At 46.7% G+C, this 12,805-nt stretch overlaps 7 protein-coding genes across 7 annotated transcripts; 5 read left to right on the top strand and 2 right to left on the bottom strand.

The window, feature by feature from the left end:
- Window positions 1–216: 216 nt before the first annotated feature.
- Window positions 217–5,775, top strand: Bathy09g02050 (predicted protein; the record flags this gene model as incomplete). Its single annotated transcript, XM_007511243.1, has 2 exons — window positions 217–4,239; window positions 4,375–5,775. 2 exons carry the CDS (start codon window positions 217–219, stop codon window positions 5,773–5,775), a joined length of 5,424 nt encoding a protein of 1,807 aa, XP_007511305.1.
- Window positions 5,776–5,979: 204 nt separating this feature from the next.
- Window positions 5,980–6,822, top strand: Bathy09g02040 (predicted protein; the record flags this gene model as incomplete). The annotated part of the gene is made up of 1 exon (XM_007511271.1): window positions 5,980–6,822. One exon carries the CDS (start codon window positions 5,980–5,982, stop codon window positions 6,820–6,822), a length of 843 nt encoding a protein of 280 aa, XP_007511333.1.
- A 114-nt stretch (window positions 6,823–6,936) lies between these two features.
- Window positions 6,937–7,677, bottom strand: Bathy09g02030 (predicted protein; the record flags this gene model as incomplete). Its single annotated transcript, XM_007511126.1, has 1 exon — window positions 6,937–7,677. One exon carries the CDS (start codon window positions 7,675–7,677, stop codon window positions 6,937–6,939), a length of 741 nt encoding a protein of 246 aa, XP_007511188.1.
- A 359-nt stretch (window positions 7,678–8,036) lies between these two features.
- Bathy09g02020 (predicted protein) lies at window positions 8,037–8,873 on the top strand (the record flags this gene model as incomplete). Its single annotated transcript, XM_007510851.1, has 1 exon — window positions 8,037–8,873. One exon carries the CDS (start codon window positions 8,037–8,039, stop codon window positions 8,871–8,873), a length of 837 nt encoding a protein of 278 aa, XP_007510913.1.
- A 280-nt stretch (window positions 8,874–9,153) lies between these two features.
- On the top strand, window positions 9,154–9,894 carry Bathy09g02010 (predicted protein; the record flags this gene model as incomplete). Its single annotated transcript, XM_007511054.1, has 1 exon — window positions 9,154–9,894. One exon carries the CDS (start codon window positions 9,154–9,156, stop codon window positions 9,892–9,894), a length of 741 nt encoding a protein of 246 aa, XP_007511116.1.
- A 94-nt stretch (window positions 9,895–9,988) lies between these two features.
- Window positions 9,989–10,828, bottom strand: Bathy09g02000 (unknown protein; the record flags this gene model as incomplete). Its single annotated transcript, XM_007511173.1, has 1 exon — window positions 9,989–10,828. One exon carries the CDS (start codon window positions 10,826–10,828, stop codon window positions 9,989–9,991), a length of 840 nt encoding a protein of 279 aa, XP_007511235.1.
- Window positions 10,829–11,079: 251 nt separating this feature from the next.
- Window positions 11,080–12,768, top strand: Bathy09g01990 (predicted protein; the record flags this gene model as incomplete). Its single annotated transcript, XM_007510994.1, has 1 exon — window positions 11,080–12,768. The coding sequence occupies one exon, from the start codon at window positions 11,080–11,082 to the stop codon at window positions 12,766–12,768; it is 1,689 nt and encodes a 562-aa protein (XP_007511056.1).
- Between the last annotated feature and the right edge of the window lie 37 nt (window positions 12,769–12,805).

Below are 12,805 nucleotides of genomic sequence, written 5' to 3'. Positions count from 1 at the left end.
GTCTCTCTCTCTCTCTCAAGAGTATTTTTTTCCTCCTAAAATTTTCCTTCTTCTTTCTGAGAAGTTTTTTTCAAGAAGAACCAACAAAAACACTTCAAAAAACGACACCACAAACAACGCTTTGTTTCGCTCGCGTTTACGTATTGTTTTATATATTGTAAACACAATCAGAAGACAAACGCAACAACACTTTTTCGAGCTCGCGAGAGAAAGATTATGCGGTATTTAACGATAAAGATACCAAAGACGCCGAAGGACTTTTTTTATTCTTCTTCTTCTTCTTCGATAGAGAAGAAGACGACGAAAACGACGAAAGAAGAAGAAGAAGAAGAAGACAAAGAAGAAGAGTTCGAGGAGATTCCTCCAGAGGAGCTAGAGAAGGCGCGAATTGGATTATACGTTCCGGAGAGGAAGAGAGAAACGATGGCGTTTTTGTCGAGAGCGGCGAAGGAGAAGCGCTCTGCGATAGAGAGGCAAGGCTTCGCGAAGGAGTTGGAAAAAGAAGAACAAAAAATAGACGAAAAGTCGATGCTCCTCGGGACGACAGAGTTGAGGATGAAGACGATCAATAATAAAGAGATGTTCCCTGGGGAAGATTTACCGGTAGAAAAGACGACGAGAGCGATGGAGAAGAAACGCGAAGAGGTCTTCAGAGACTTGGAACTGCCGTATCTTCCCGGGACGCAAACTGAAAACACGGTGCGAAACGTCCTCGAGACAGAAACCAGACGGTTTGAAAGAGATTTGAGAAGAGATGAGAACGGAGAGAACGAAGAGGACGACGACGATGACGATGAAGAACACGATGGGAAGAAAATTAGAAGACAGACGCACTTCTTTTCACGCGCGGAACGCGAACAGCTTTACGAGCTTCCGGCTGAGACGTTGGCTAAGCTGGACTGCGTCGAAAATTTGTTACGTACGATCCACGTGCATCCGCCAACGCAGAGAGAGTTTGACTGTTTCGCAGGCGGAGCGGGGATGCGAGAAAAAGGGACAAAGAGAGCATTTTTGGAGTTACCAATTCTCGTTGACGAACCAAAACGCACGTTTTTGGAACGCGTGTGGCCAGTAAGCGGTGAGGAGCGGAAAGCGATCAAAGTTTCCCAAGACGTTCCCGAGAAAAGTAAGTTTTCTTTGCTTAGCGAGGAAGAGACGACGCGCGTGCCGCTTTTCAAACCTTCTAAGATTAAAGATATCGATGCTTACGTTGAGACTCGAAAAATAGTCGCAAAGACGAGCACTTTACCTTCGTTCATGTTGCCCGTCGAGGAGAACTATCCGATACGATACAATACTACAACGGTCACCGGAGACGTTAACGGGAACTCTGCGCCTCTTTCGCATTCTCCAGAACGCCCGCTACTACCAGGCACAGCGACCGCTAATATTGGATATTTACACTCGCCTCCTCGCGCGGATCAGCAACAACAACAACAAAAGCAAATGATCTCTCCTAGATTTCTTGCCTTAAACTTTCCAGAAGGCGAAGAGATGGTACAAGATTCCGTCGATTTCCACAAATCGAAGAAAACGACGATGACGACGACGGCGACGGCGACGATAACCAAGGGATTTTCGCCAAATGGTAGCGGTGGTAAGAATGTTGGTAGTGCTTCACGCCCAAAAACTCCCGGTACTGGCATAAAGCAGCATCTTCAGACGAAGCTGAACTTTGCTTCTCCGCAAGCGGCAACGCAAAAGAGAGAGAACGAAAAGCAGCCAGAAATAGAATTTTTCTCCTTTCGTGTTCCGGAACAGCCGCATGGCTTTGCGATCGAAGAAATTGCACGTGAGTACAACACTATTCGCGAAAGAATACCAGTCCATTTCGGTAGTGCCATCCCGACGTTTGATGTGAGAATCGACTACGATTTATATGTATCGAGGATGGAAGAGGCTGAAGAACGCGAGCGTCAAGCAGGCCATATCGACACCGCTGCGAATTGGAGACGCTTGAAGGATTTACTGACCGTGGCATATTTGTTAGAGTCTTACGGCGTTACTGTTGCGAATTTGCAGCTGCGATACACGAACAACTACGCGCACACGTCTTCAGGTACGAATAATAACACCATCTTTGTCCGAACGAAATCCAAGGCTGAGGACGCTTTAGAAGCTGCCGTTTCCAGCGTTCAACGAGGTGAGTCGCTCGATAGCCCGAAACTTGGCGGTTTACGACCACTTGTTAAAGAATGTAGAACGGATGGTTCCGGTCGCACAAAGATGCTCATAATTGTTCCTGAACCTAAACCAATCGGACCAATTGTGAAATACGTCCATTTTGTTGGCGGTCGAGTCAATTGCCTCCCGTCTCAAAAGTATCTCCACGATGGACGATCAGAACAAGAAGAAAAGTTATTCGCAGAAGAGGTGCGTAAAATTGTATCCAAAAACAATCTTGATGCCTTGATTATCTTGGAGCAGCATTTTGAGCGAGCAAGTTTTCCCGTTTCGGATTTTGCCATCGTCGTATTTTACGCTCCAAGCCGAAACACTGAGAGTATCGTCCAGAGTGCGATAAATGCGAGACGCTTCCGCGGGATCGAGAGAAACGGTGCGATAAAAATCTTTACAACCGATCTGGTACCAGTTCCGCGTAGTAGTCAACGAGACCGAACCTTGCGCACAAACAACGAGCTCAAGCTGCCGCAGCCTGATTTTGATTGGGAAGAGGACGAAAAATACGTTGGAGAATACATGGATGACGATATCTTAGGATTCGACGATATCATCCCGATTGATAACCCTACCGCTGATGTTTCAGAACACGCGAAGTCGCATCATAGTGTGACCCAAACGAGACTTGTTGTCCTTCGAGACAAACAATCTTCGAGCATGATTGATCGAATTGAACGGAAAGTTCAACAATCAAGCCTCGCTCGCGTTATTCGTCGAAGACTTTTCGATCGTATCGTCGACCCGAACGTAAAAGAGATCTACGCCAAAGTAATCTCTTTAATCGCGTCGAACGATGGAGTGAAGGCTATTTGTTTGTTTCGAATGCGCGACACTCGCGAGATACAGAGCGGAGACTTACAAGAAGTTTTCTTCTTGGCGACTCGTTGCGCAAAAGTTCTTTCGAGATCCTTCTATTGGACGGAGTTTATTTTTGAAATAGATCCGGAATATTTAGAAGCGAGAGAAGCTGAGAGTTTTGTTTCGGAACTGCACCGTCAGGTGCAGGTATCAAAAAATGAAATAGATATCGACGTGACATTCTGTTCGGAACGTAATATTGTCGATACTGTCTTCAAGGCGATAACGTTTGAAGCTGCTACCACTGGTCCCGGTTACGAAGACAAGATCCAATCAAACGATGACTCTTTTCCGTACCTTGCGGAGAAAGACTTCGCGCTTTTACCTGGCGAATCTTCTAGCGTGTGGGAAATCGCTTTGAGTGACTTGTTTCCTTACGTCAATGCTATCACGATTTTAGTTTTGATTGAGCACGGTTTGGAGGTTGACAAAGTGGTCAAGGACAGAAAGCTTACGAGAGAAGACTATGAAACCTGCCAGCGTTTGTGCGGATGCCCGATGAAAGCATTCGAAAGTCTCGAGGAAGGCGAAGAAGACAGAGATGGTGCGATGCTGGGCGTGTATGAGAATGACTTGTTCGATGCGGAGAAAAATATGCGTTCGCCGTTGCAATCTCCGATGCACTCAAAATCTCCACAACAACAACAACAACAACAACAACAACAACAACAGTTCTCGAATCGAGACATGCACTTTGTGCCGCCATCACGACCTCATTCTCATCCTCTCCCTCCTCGCTTTGACAAAACGCTTGGAATTGGAACATTCATGGGATCACCTTCATCGCCTTCGCCCTTAAAAACAAACGCGCGCGGCGGCGGTGACACCGAAGCGTATTATCACATCGATCGAGACGACAACGACGACGGGCCTAAAAATACGACGTTATCGAAGCACCAACAAGGTCGCGAAGCCGTCCTCCGAATGATGTCCAAGCAGAAAAAAAGAGCCACGAATGCATCGCGTTCCATCGCTTCGCCGTCGAAGATAGCATCAACGGCTCCACCAAAAGGCGAATTTTTCGCCTTTCACGAACACTTTCGACCAGAGGCGTACCTCTCTAACGACGCCAACAGTCGTCGGTACGGGAGAAACAAAAAGAAGAAAGAGCCAAGAACGCGAACGACGACTGGTGGTGGTGATGGAGGTTTTCCCGGCAATTTCCATCGAAACGCGGAAGATATCCACGATGAGTTTCCAGTATCGCCGCTTCATAATAACAGGCGAGGAGGAGGAGGAGGAGGCCAAAATCGAAAACCTCCTTATTATTTCGATTGACCAACAACAAGAGAGTGGGTTGTGGTTTTTGCTGACAAGGCACCGCACAAAAAGTAGTTACAAGAGAGACACACACAATTATATCTAACAACAATTGTTATTCATATTCTAACAAAGAGACGCACATCACGCATGATATTCACATCATCAACCACGAGTTACTTCGCGGCGCTCGTTCCTTTTAAGCGTTCCTCGAACATCACGCATCATCGACTTCCGCGAAGAAGCAAAGCGTTGACATCGCAAACAACAACAAAAAGTGTTCTGTCCGAACATCCAGAAGCAGCCGAAAAACAAACGAAAAGCAAAACGCTGTTGGATAACGTCCGCTTCGTCTTATGTTCCCCACAAGGCCCTCAAAACATCGGCGCCGTCGCTCGCGTGTGCCAGAATTTCGGTCTCACGAAGAATTTTGCCATCGTGAATCCAGACCCGCAAGCGTTGGACACGTGCGATACGCACGACATGGGTGGTGAACAGAAGCACGATATCGGCGTCGAGTGCGTGTTGAAAGAAGAGGCGAAGAAATTTGCGGTACACGCGAGTTGGATGATTGAAGAGGCGGAAAAGAATATCACGCACATGCCGCATGGATTAGAAGACGCTTTGAAAGATTGCACATTTGTCGTCGCGACGACGGCGAGGAGCCGAGAGAACATACCTTTTCTCACGCCGAAAGAACTGAAAGAGGTCATAAGGAAAGAGGCAGAGAGAGGGAAAGTGGCGGTGCTGTTCGGAAACGAAGCGCGGGGATTATCAAACGAAGAAATAAAGTATGCGAACGTCTGCGTGTCTATTCCAACCGCTGGACACCCAGAAGAGATGACAAAGAAATTTCGTTACACCGGAGGAGCCGAGCCTAGAGGGAATGGTGGTAAAGTTGACGCGACGCCAGTCTCGCTGAACCTCTCCCACGCGGCTGGAATTTTGGCGTACGAGATACACGACGCGCTTGCAAATGTCAACGCGGACGTTGGCTTCACGTCACATTTATTAAACGTAGAGGAAAGAAAACGATTGGCGGACGAATTATCACTCGCTCGAAGAAGCGTGGATATCTTTGCGCCGAGTAAAAACGTATCAAACGGCGAAGAAAACGACGAAGAGGAATGTATGCTCGATGAACAAGAGTGTTTGTTGCACGAAAAAGAATCCAAAGCGATTCAATCGGTATTAAACGCCGGCGCAATCGCGTCGAAAAACGCCACTCCTTTATTCTTTCTCTCGCGCCGGTTAAAAATTTTAGGTGATCTTCGCGCGCTCGACGATATCGTCAAAGATTTCTTAAACACAAAAGCGGCTGCGCCGCAACTCGGCAGCGAAAAAGGCATCAGCGATGCCATTCGAGACGGTTTGGGTATTTCCTTGACGAACGCGGAAACGAAGAGAGTGTTCAAATACGTGTGCTCGAAAGAGTTTTCGCGCAATCACCAGGGGGGGCCTCCTGTGAATTTTTAACCCTAAACTGTAAACTCCTTTAAAAGCCGGCTAATTTCACCAAATTCCTCATCTTATAACAACTTCTTAATTCGCAGGGCGCAACAAACCTGCCTTTTCCTCCCTTCACTTCTTCTTTCTTTCCATTCAATTTTTCAGCTGCTCTTTCTCTCTCTCCCTTTTGTGAGACTCCCTTCCAACAAAGAAAGAAAGAAAGAAAGAAATATGCTTCGAACGCTCGTCGCGCGACACGCGGCAAGGAGTCGAATAGTGCTCATCAACAGCAGTAGCGACTTTAACGTCGGGGTGTTTTTTCTCCGGGAGCACTGTTCTCGTGGTCGATTCTTTGGTGGCGTCGCGTTCACGCAACAACAACAACAAAAACAGCCAAAAACAACAGAAGTCGTGACATCATCATCAAAAGCGGTAAAAACGACGAGGAAAAGTGAGGAGACGAATAGAAGACGAATGTCTTCTTCTCCTTCTTCGCGCGATGATAATGATGATGACGACAACACGCAGTTATTGAATGCTAAATACGGTGAAAATATATACACCGGAGCGTTCTCGAAAACCGTGAAACGAGTAAAAATGCTCTCCTTGGGCTCCTTAGGGGCAACCGTCTTCGGCTGTCCTTTACTCATAGAACTGTCCTCCGGGGCGAGCTTAGATATGTCCTCGAAAATCGTATTAGCCGGAAGTATGAGCAGCATCGGCCTGTTTACCACGGTAATGTTGCAATGGTTCGTCAATCCGTACGTTCGACGGTTATGGGTCGACTCCGAGACGAAAACAAAAGTCACCGCGGAGAAGACGAGTTTGTTGTTGCAAACGTATTACGCCAAATTCGAGTTGAAAGATATGGGAGTGTGCGAATCGAGTCACCCGCTGGTCACGTGGGAGGCGAACGGAGAGAAATTTTACGTGGAACCTGCGTCGACGTCGGAAGAGACGTATAAGTTGTTGGAATTGCAACGGTTTGAACCGGACACGTCGAAAGACGCGCCGATGGGATACGACGACGACGAAGACGACGACGACGGACGCGAGAAGAATAAAAACACCTAGAAGAGAAGTCGGTTTTGAAACAAGTACCTGTAGTTTGTATAGTTAGTAATAAGAGAATGATTATAAATACACGCATAGCAGCAGATAACAGATAACAATAATACAACATCTATATTATATTTCTATGCCTTGCTTATAAATCCTCTTCAACTCTCGCATCGCGTCTCTTCGTTGCCTCTCCAACGTCGCTTGCACGACTCCTAACTCGCTTCTCAGCGCTATCGCGTCGGTACTCGGCGACGTTCGCAACTCGCCTAAAACTTCCTCCACTCCAGCTAACGACTTCTCCGTACCTTTCTCTGCTTTGCTCAACGAACTTCCCAACGCTTTTAACTTTGCTACGCCTGAATTCATCTCCGCGATTGCGAGTTGAGTCTCTTGGGAAAATCCCTTCAACGCGACGTCCGCGGACGCCGCGCCGTCTTTCAACGTCTGCGCTCTTCTCGTCAACTTTGCAAACGCTTGCTCCTCGGACTCAAATCTACCAATTGTGCTTCTCCATAATAAGCGTCTGGTTGGTGGTAACGCGAGTAAAACTACAGATCCACCCGCGATTGCGCTCGCCGTCGGATACGACTCTATGACTTCTTTAATCTGTTGCGTGAACGATTTAAAAAACAAATCTTCCTTCTTCTTCATCTCTTCCGCTATTTCACTCGCTTTCAATTCAGCTTCCATTTTCATTTCAGTCGAACTCTCTCGACACACGTCTATGGTTTTCCCTATTTGGAACGATATGGAGTGTAAACTCTCGTCCATTGATTTTGAGATTTTATTGGTTTTCTGTTCCACTTTTTCTCGCGTTTGCACCACCGAGTCGATGATGTTTTTCATAAACTCTTTCGGCATCGTCATCGTTCTTATTTTAAGGAGAAGAGAAGGAGAAGTTTATCAGAAGATGATGATGATAACAACAAAGACGGAGAAGGAGGAGGAGGAGGATCAAAAACGACTTTCACGTCCGTCGTGTCTTATTGTAGGAGAGAGTACTCGCTTTAGTGGTAAGAAAGTTTTGAAGACAAAAAGAAGACAAAGAAGAAGATTCTTTTTTTCGTCAGTCTGTTTTTTAGCTTGGACTGCCCTTTTTTTGGTTGTTTTGAGGATTTGCTTGCTCTACACATCCTCAAAACAAGAAAGAGAGAGCGCGAGAAAGAACAAAAGCGAAGCACTTTTGCGTGATATATATATATACGTATATATAGTGCAAAACAATAATGGTCGATGAGGACGTGATGCCTCCGAGAGGAAGTCAGTTTAGAAGAAAAAGCAAAGGAGATGATGGTGGTGGCGGCTTTCATGTCGGTGGGAAAAATGATGGAAAGAAATTTTCAAACAACAACAACAAAGAGACGTACGACCGAAACGGCAGAAAGCAAAAGAAGAAACACAAAGGAGGGAAGAACACGTCGTTATCTTTAGAGGCGTTCGCCAGAGCTGGGAAATCTACGTACGATAAGAGAGAGGTTTTAAAAAAACGAAGAGCGGAGATGGCGGCAAAAATAAACAAGTTTCGTAAGGTGGTAAAAAAAGCGGGAGAGTTTGTGGCGCCGACGAAAGGTTTCGATCCGGAAGAGTACGCCAGGAAATTGACGAAAATGGAAGATCCCGTCGGAGATAAAGCGTTCGTGGAGAGAGAGGAGATGGAGGAGTACGTTGGGAAGAAAGTTTTACGAGGAGGATATGACGACGACGACGACGACGACGACGACAGAAAAAAAGTACCAGAAGAGAGCGAAGAAGAAAAAGAGGACGACGACGCGCCTCCGGAAGAACGCCAAGGCGTTTCCGAGAAAGGTAAGCACAACAAAAAGAAAGAACGACCGCGAACGGCGCACGAGTGGAAAATGCTCAAAGCGCAGCCGGAACGAGACCGCATTCGAAAGGAAAGAGAGGAAAGGGAGAAAAAATTCCAAGAGGCGCAAAAAATACGAGACTCGAAGCGAAAAGAGCGAGGGAAGTTGAGGCACTCCATGATGAAGGTGAATAAAAAAGGTCAGCCTCTGATGAGGAACAGAATCGATGCCATCTTAGCCAAGTTAGAGAAGAATTAGTTTTAATGTAAGTCATTCATTTTAGCTTTAGCGCGCGTTTATAGTAGTTTATAAAAGTGAGTAAAAGCTTTTGTTTTGGTTCACGAGAGCCCAAAAAAAAAAAAGCTCCTCCTCCTCCTCCTCTTTGTTTTGCAAGTTTGTTTTGTTTGCTCATCATTCGTTTTTGGGAGATCTTTTGGCGATTTTTCAGGATATACTTTTATCAGCAGAAAAACCAATCGCGCGCGCGCGCACACGCTTCACAAATCTACGTCATCTTCATCACTTTTATCGGAGAAAAATGAGCGGTGCCATCGCGTCAACCACCACTTCCGCGTCGTTTTTTGCGACGACCACCAGAAAAGTTCACAGATCGACGACCAGCAAACGAGGATCATCTTCGTGCGTCGTGTCGTCGTCGTCCGAAGAATTTTCTCCGATTGGAGAAAAAGACGACGACGACGTAAATAACAATAACAATAACAATAATGTATCATCGAGTAGAAGAGCGGCGATTGTGAGCGGGTTCTCGGCTGTGCTCGCAGTTTCTGCCTCTACTTCCCCTGCTGCTTTTGCCGCGGATAAAGACGAGGAGAAGAAGAAGAAAGTCGTCGCAGTTCCGTACACTCCGTACGTCCCGCAAAGCGAATCGAGCGAAGAGATGTTGGAAGTGGCGAAGCAGTTGAAAGATGCCGGAGCGCGATTGTACGGTGCGTTTTGGTGCGAGAACTGCAACAAACAAAAAGAAACGTTAGGTAAAGAGGCGATGGAGATGATAGAGTACGTGGAGTGCTTCCCGGATGGGGTGTACCAAAATGCACCAGACGGAAGAGCGGATGTGACGAAACCGGCGGAGTTTTGCGGGCCGTACTCCGAATCGTGGCCGATGTGGGTTTTGCCGTCGCCGTCGACGCCAGAAACGCCGGAGATTGGAGTGCAAGGTAAAGTTTTGAAAGCAAAGGAGTTGAAGAAGTTGGTGAAAGAGGCAGGCGGTGAGAAGGTTGACTTGGTGAAGTATTTCACGACGCTCGAAGTCAAGTAATGTACACAGCAACGCTATTATTCTTTTAAAACAAAACGTCTTCTATTCTATATATGCTTACCTAGGTACAACTAGCTAACTATCGTCATCAATATCATCGCGCGTGCGTCCTTTTTGCCTCTCTTAGCTCGTCTATTTCTTTGTACGCAGCTTCCCAATCGATCTCTTCGGGTGCTAATTGTTTCGTTGGAGACGTTTTCGGTTTCGCGTCAATATTATTATTCTTACGACCAGCTCGCATCAACTCGTTCGCTTTCTTTGAAACCTCTAACTTTTTCACCTGCTCTTCTAATCGTTTTTCTAACTTACTAATCCGTTTATTTTGTTCGCGAATGACGTGATGCGATTCTCTGTTCTCTTCGACGACGCGTTTGGTCTCCCTCGCCGATACCATCGCCGCTCGTTCGGCTTGTCGTATTCTCTCGTTCAAATGTGCCTTTTCTGCGTTCTTCTCGAACATTTCGGACATTTTCACGCTCAAACTGTCGCACTCTTTCTCTAGCAGTTTCACTGATTTCTGTAAAAGTTTCACTTGCTGTTCAAACTGATTCGAGCGCGCCTGTTCATCCATCAACAGCAGTTTCTGTTCCTCGATTATTTTTTGCATGAACTCGACTTTTCTCGTCTCTTTTTTCCTACTCTCTCTCAATTTCTGTTTTAACTTTGATGTTGCCGTCGTCGCAGTCGTTCCTCCTCCTACTCTCTCGTTTTTTATGATGATGTTACCCTCGTCGCTGTCCGTGTCGTTCACGTCATCATCATCATCATCATCTTCCTCTCTCGTCGTCCTCACCGAATTTTTTATTTTCCCCTCCTCGTCCAGGGAATCCTTTTTTATGATGTCGTTCATCCACGAACGAGGCAGGAACTTGGACGCAAACTGTCTGTCTCTCGCTTTTGTCGTCGTCGTCTGAATCGTCGTCGTCGTCGTCATTTTATTTTCTCTGATATTCTTCTTCGTCTTCGGTCGTCGTCTTCATTCGTCGTCGTTGTTTGCGTGGAGTTTTTGTGTAAAAGTCAACTGTTGTTTGAAAAATCCACCAAAGTGCAGAAAAGAAGAACAAAACCAAAACTCTTTCCCACTTTTCCTGCGTGGTCTCGTCGGGCTGCCGCTGCTTCCAATACATGAAAAGCCTGCTGTTCAAGTACGGCAGAGGAAAAAACGGGAGCAGCAGTACATCACCGATGGCCACGATGTACAGGTCCTCGCATCAGCATCATCATCATTCGTACAACAACAACAAACCGTCGTCGTCGTCGTCGTCGTTTTCGTCGTCGTCGTCGTCGTTGTTCATCTTGCTCAAGAAAAACAGATATTGCCGTCGCCTGATTGTTCTGTTCATTTTGTATGTGTTTATGCAAACGTTCGTATTCTTGAAGACGTGGTTTCCCGGGGACCCGACGCTGAGAAGAATATCCGAGAGTTCGTTGAAGCTGATGTTCAGTCGAAGCGGGTTTTCGTTCGGGACTTCTCGAGTCTTCTCGAAGAGATATTCCTCTGTGAAAGGAGGAGAGGGAGAAGTGAAATTGAGAAATCCAAAGGAAACGAGACAGACGAAGAAACAGTACGTGGTGCAAGGACAAATTCCAGACCGACCGACGTGGGGGGAAGATTTTGACATTCACAAGTACGTGAAAGATGTCAGGTTAGGAGAGAAAGGAGGAGGAGGAGAAGAAGAAGAAGGGTATAAGCAACTGCAGTGTTTCTTCACCGTGGACGCGAACGAACCGAAAGTAGTGTTGTACGACGACGGCCGCACGCATGTAGTACACTTAGGAGTAGGAAATACGGGGATAAATATGAACGAGCTGACGTGTGAACACTTTCGTGCGACGACGAGCGTGGAAAACGACGATAGAATAGAAGAAACGTGGAGTATAGAATCAGAAGGGGAGAACGTCGGCAAACTCGCCATCGTGTCTTCGGCGACAAACGTGGAAATGTTGAGCGAGTATCATCGAACTTTGCTCAATCACTTGGAGTACGCGAAATCGCACAAGTACGCCAATTACCTTTCATTAGTAAAACAGAAAACCTTAGAAGGACGGTCGGGGAAGTTTGCAAAGCACTTAGCGATGGGTGCGTTGATCTCAACGGGAGATTTTGACACCGTTTGTCACGTAGATTTAGATGCCTGGTTTGCAAGTTGGGCACCGCTTTCATACTACGCGAAAGCGTGGCCGAGAGATAAGGATCTGCTGTTTGGAGATACCGATCAAATATGGATCAACTCTGGTTTAATGATTGCCCGAACGACGACGTGGAGCGCGCAGTTTTTCGAAAAGGTGATGAACGCCGTGCACAGTGTAAATGCAGAAAACGACGAAAAGATTGGTTTTAAAAGAGACCAACCGGCCGTGTGGCATGTTTTAGCCGAAGGATGGAGAGAAGAAGGTAGAATGCCGTATAAAGGCACGGAGTGTGAGAGTTGGAACCAGTGTAACCCGGACGAAAATCCTGTGGAGTGTTGGCACTGGTGTCATTGGGATGCGTTGCAGAGAATCAAAGGATGGACCGGTTTGACTTCTCTGAACGCGTTGCCAAATATCCACTTGGTCCCTATCGATGTGTACCCACAAATGCACCGCATGTGCATTCGGTCGTGCTATTCAGTCGCCGCGAGAGCAGTCATGGGCATTTGCTCGGGAATTACACGAGGCTCGGCGATGTGCTTGCCGAAAGACGTGGACAAGATGAGTTTGTGCGACGGGAAAGGGTGCTTGGAGCAAATGGAATCCAACGGCGGGGCGTGGTTGAAGCATACAGGGCATCAGCACTGGAGAGACGTTCTGCCGAGTTGCGTGCCAAGAAATAGGAAAGAAGCTGATTTAGAACAGAAGAATCCGCTCGCTTTGTGTTCGAAATCTTCTTAATTGTGTTGTTGTAGTATGAAGGACTTATAGATTATTA

Source organism: Bathycoccus prasinos, assembly GCF_002220235.1.
Source record: "Bathycoccus prasinos genomic : Chromosome_9".
Classification (NCBI taxonomy): domain Eukaryota; kingdom Viridiplantae; phylum Chlorophyta; class Mamiellophyceae; order Mamiellales; family Bathycoccaceae; genus Bathycoccus; species Bathycoccus prasinos.
The sequence above is the reverse complement of the archived record's forward strand: the minus strand, read 5'-3'. Positions and strand labels throughout refer to the sequence as shown.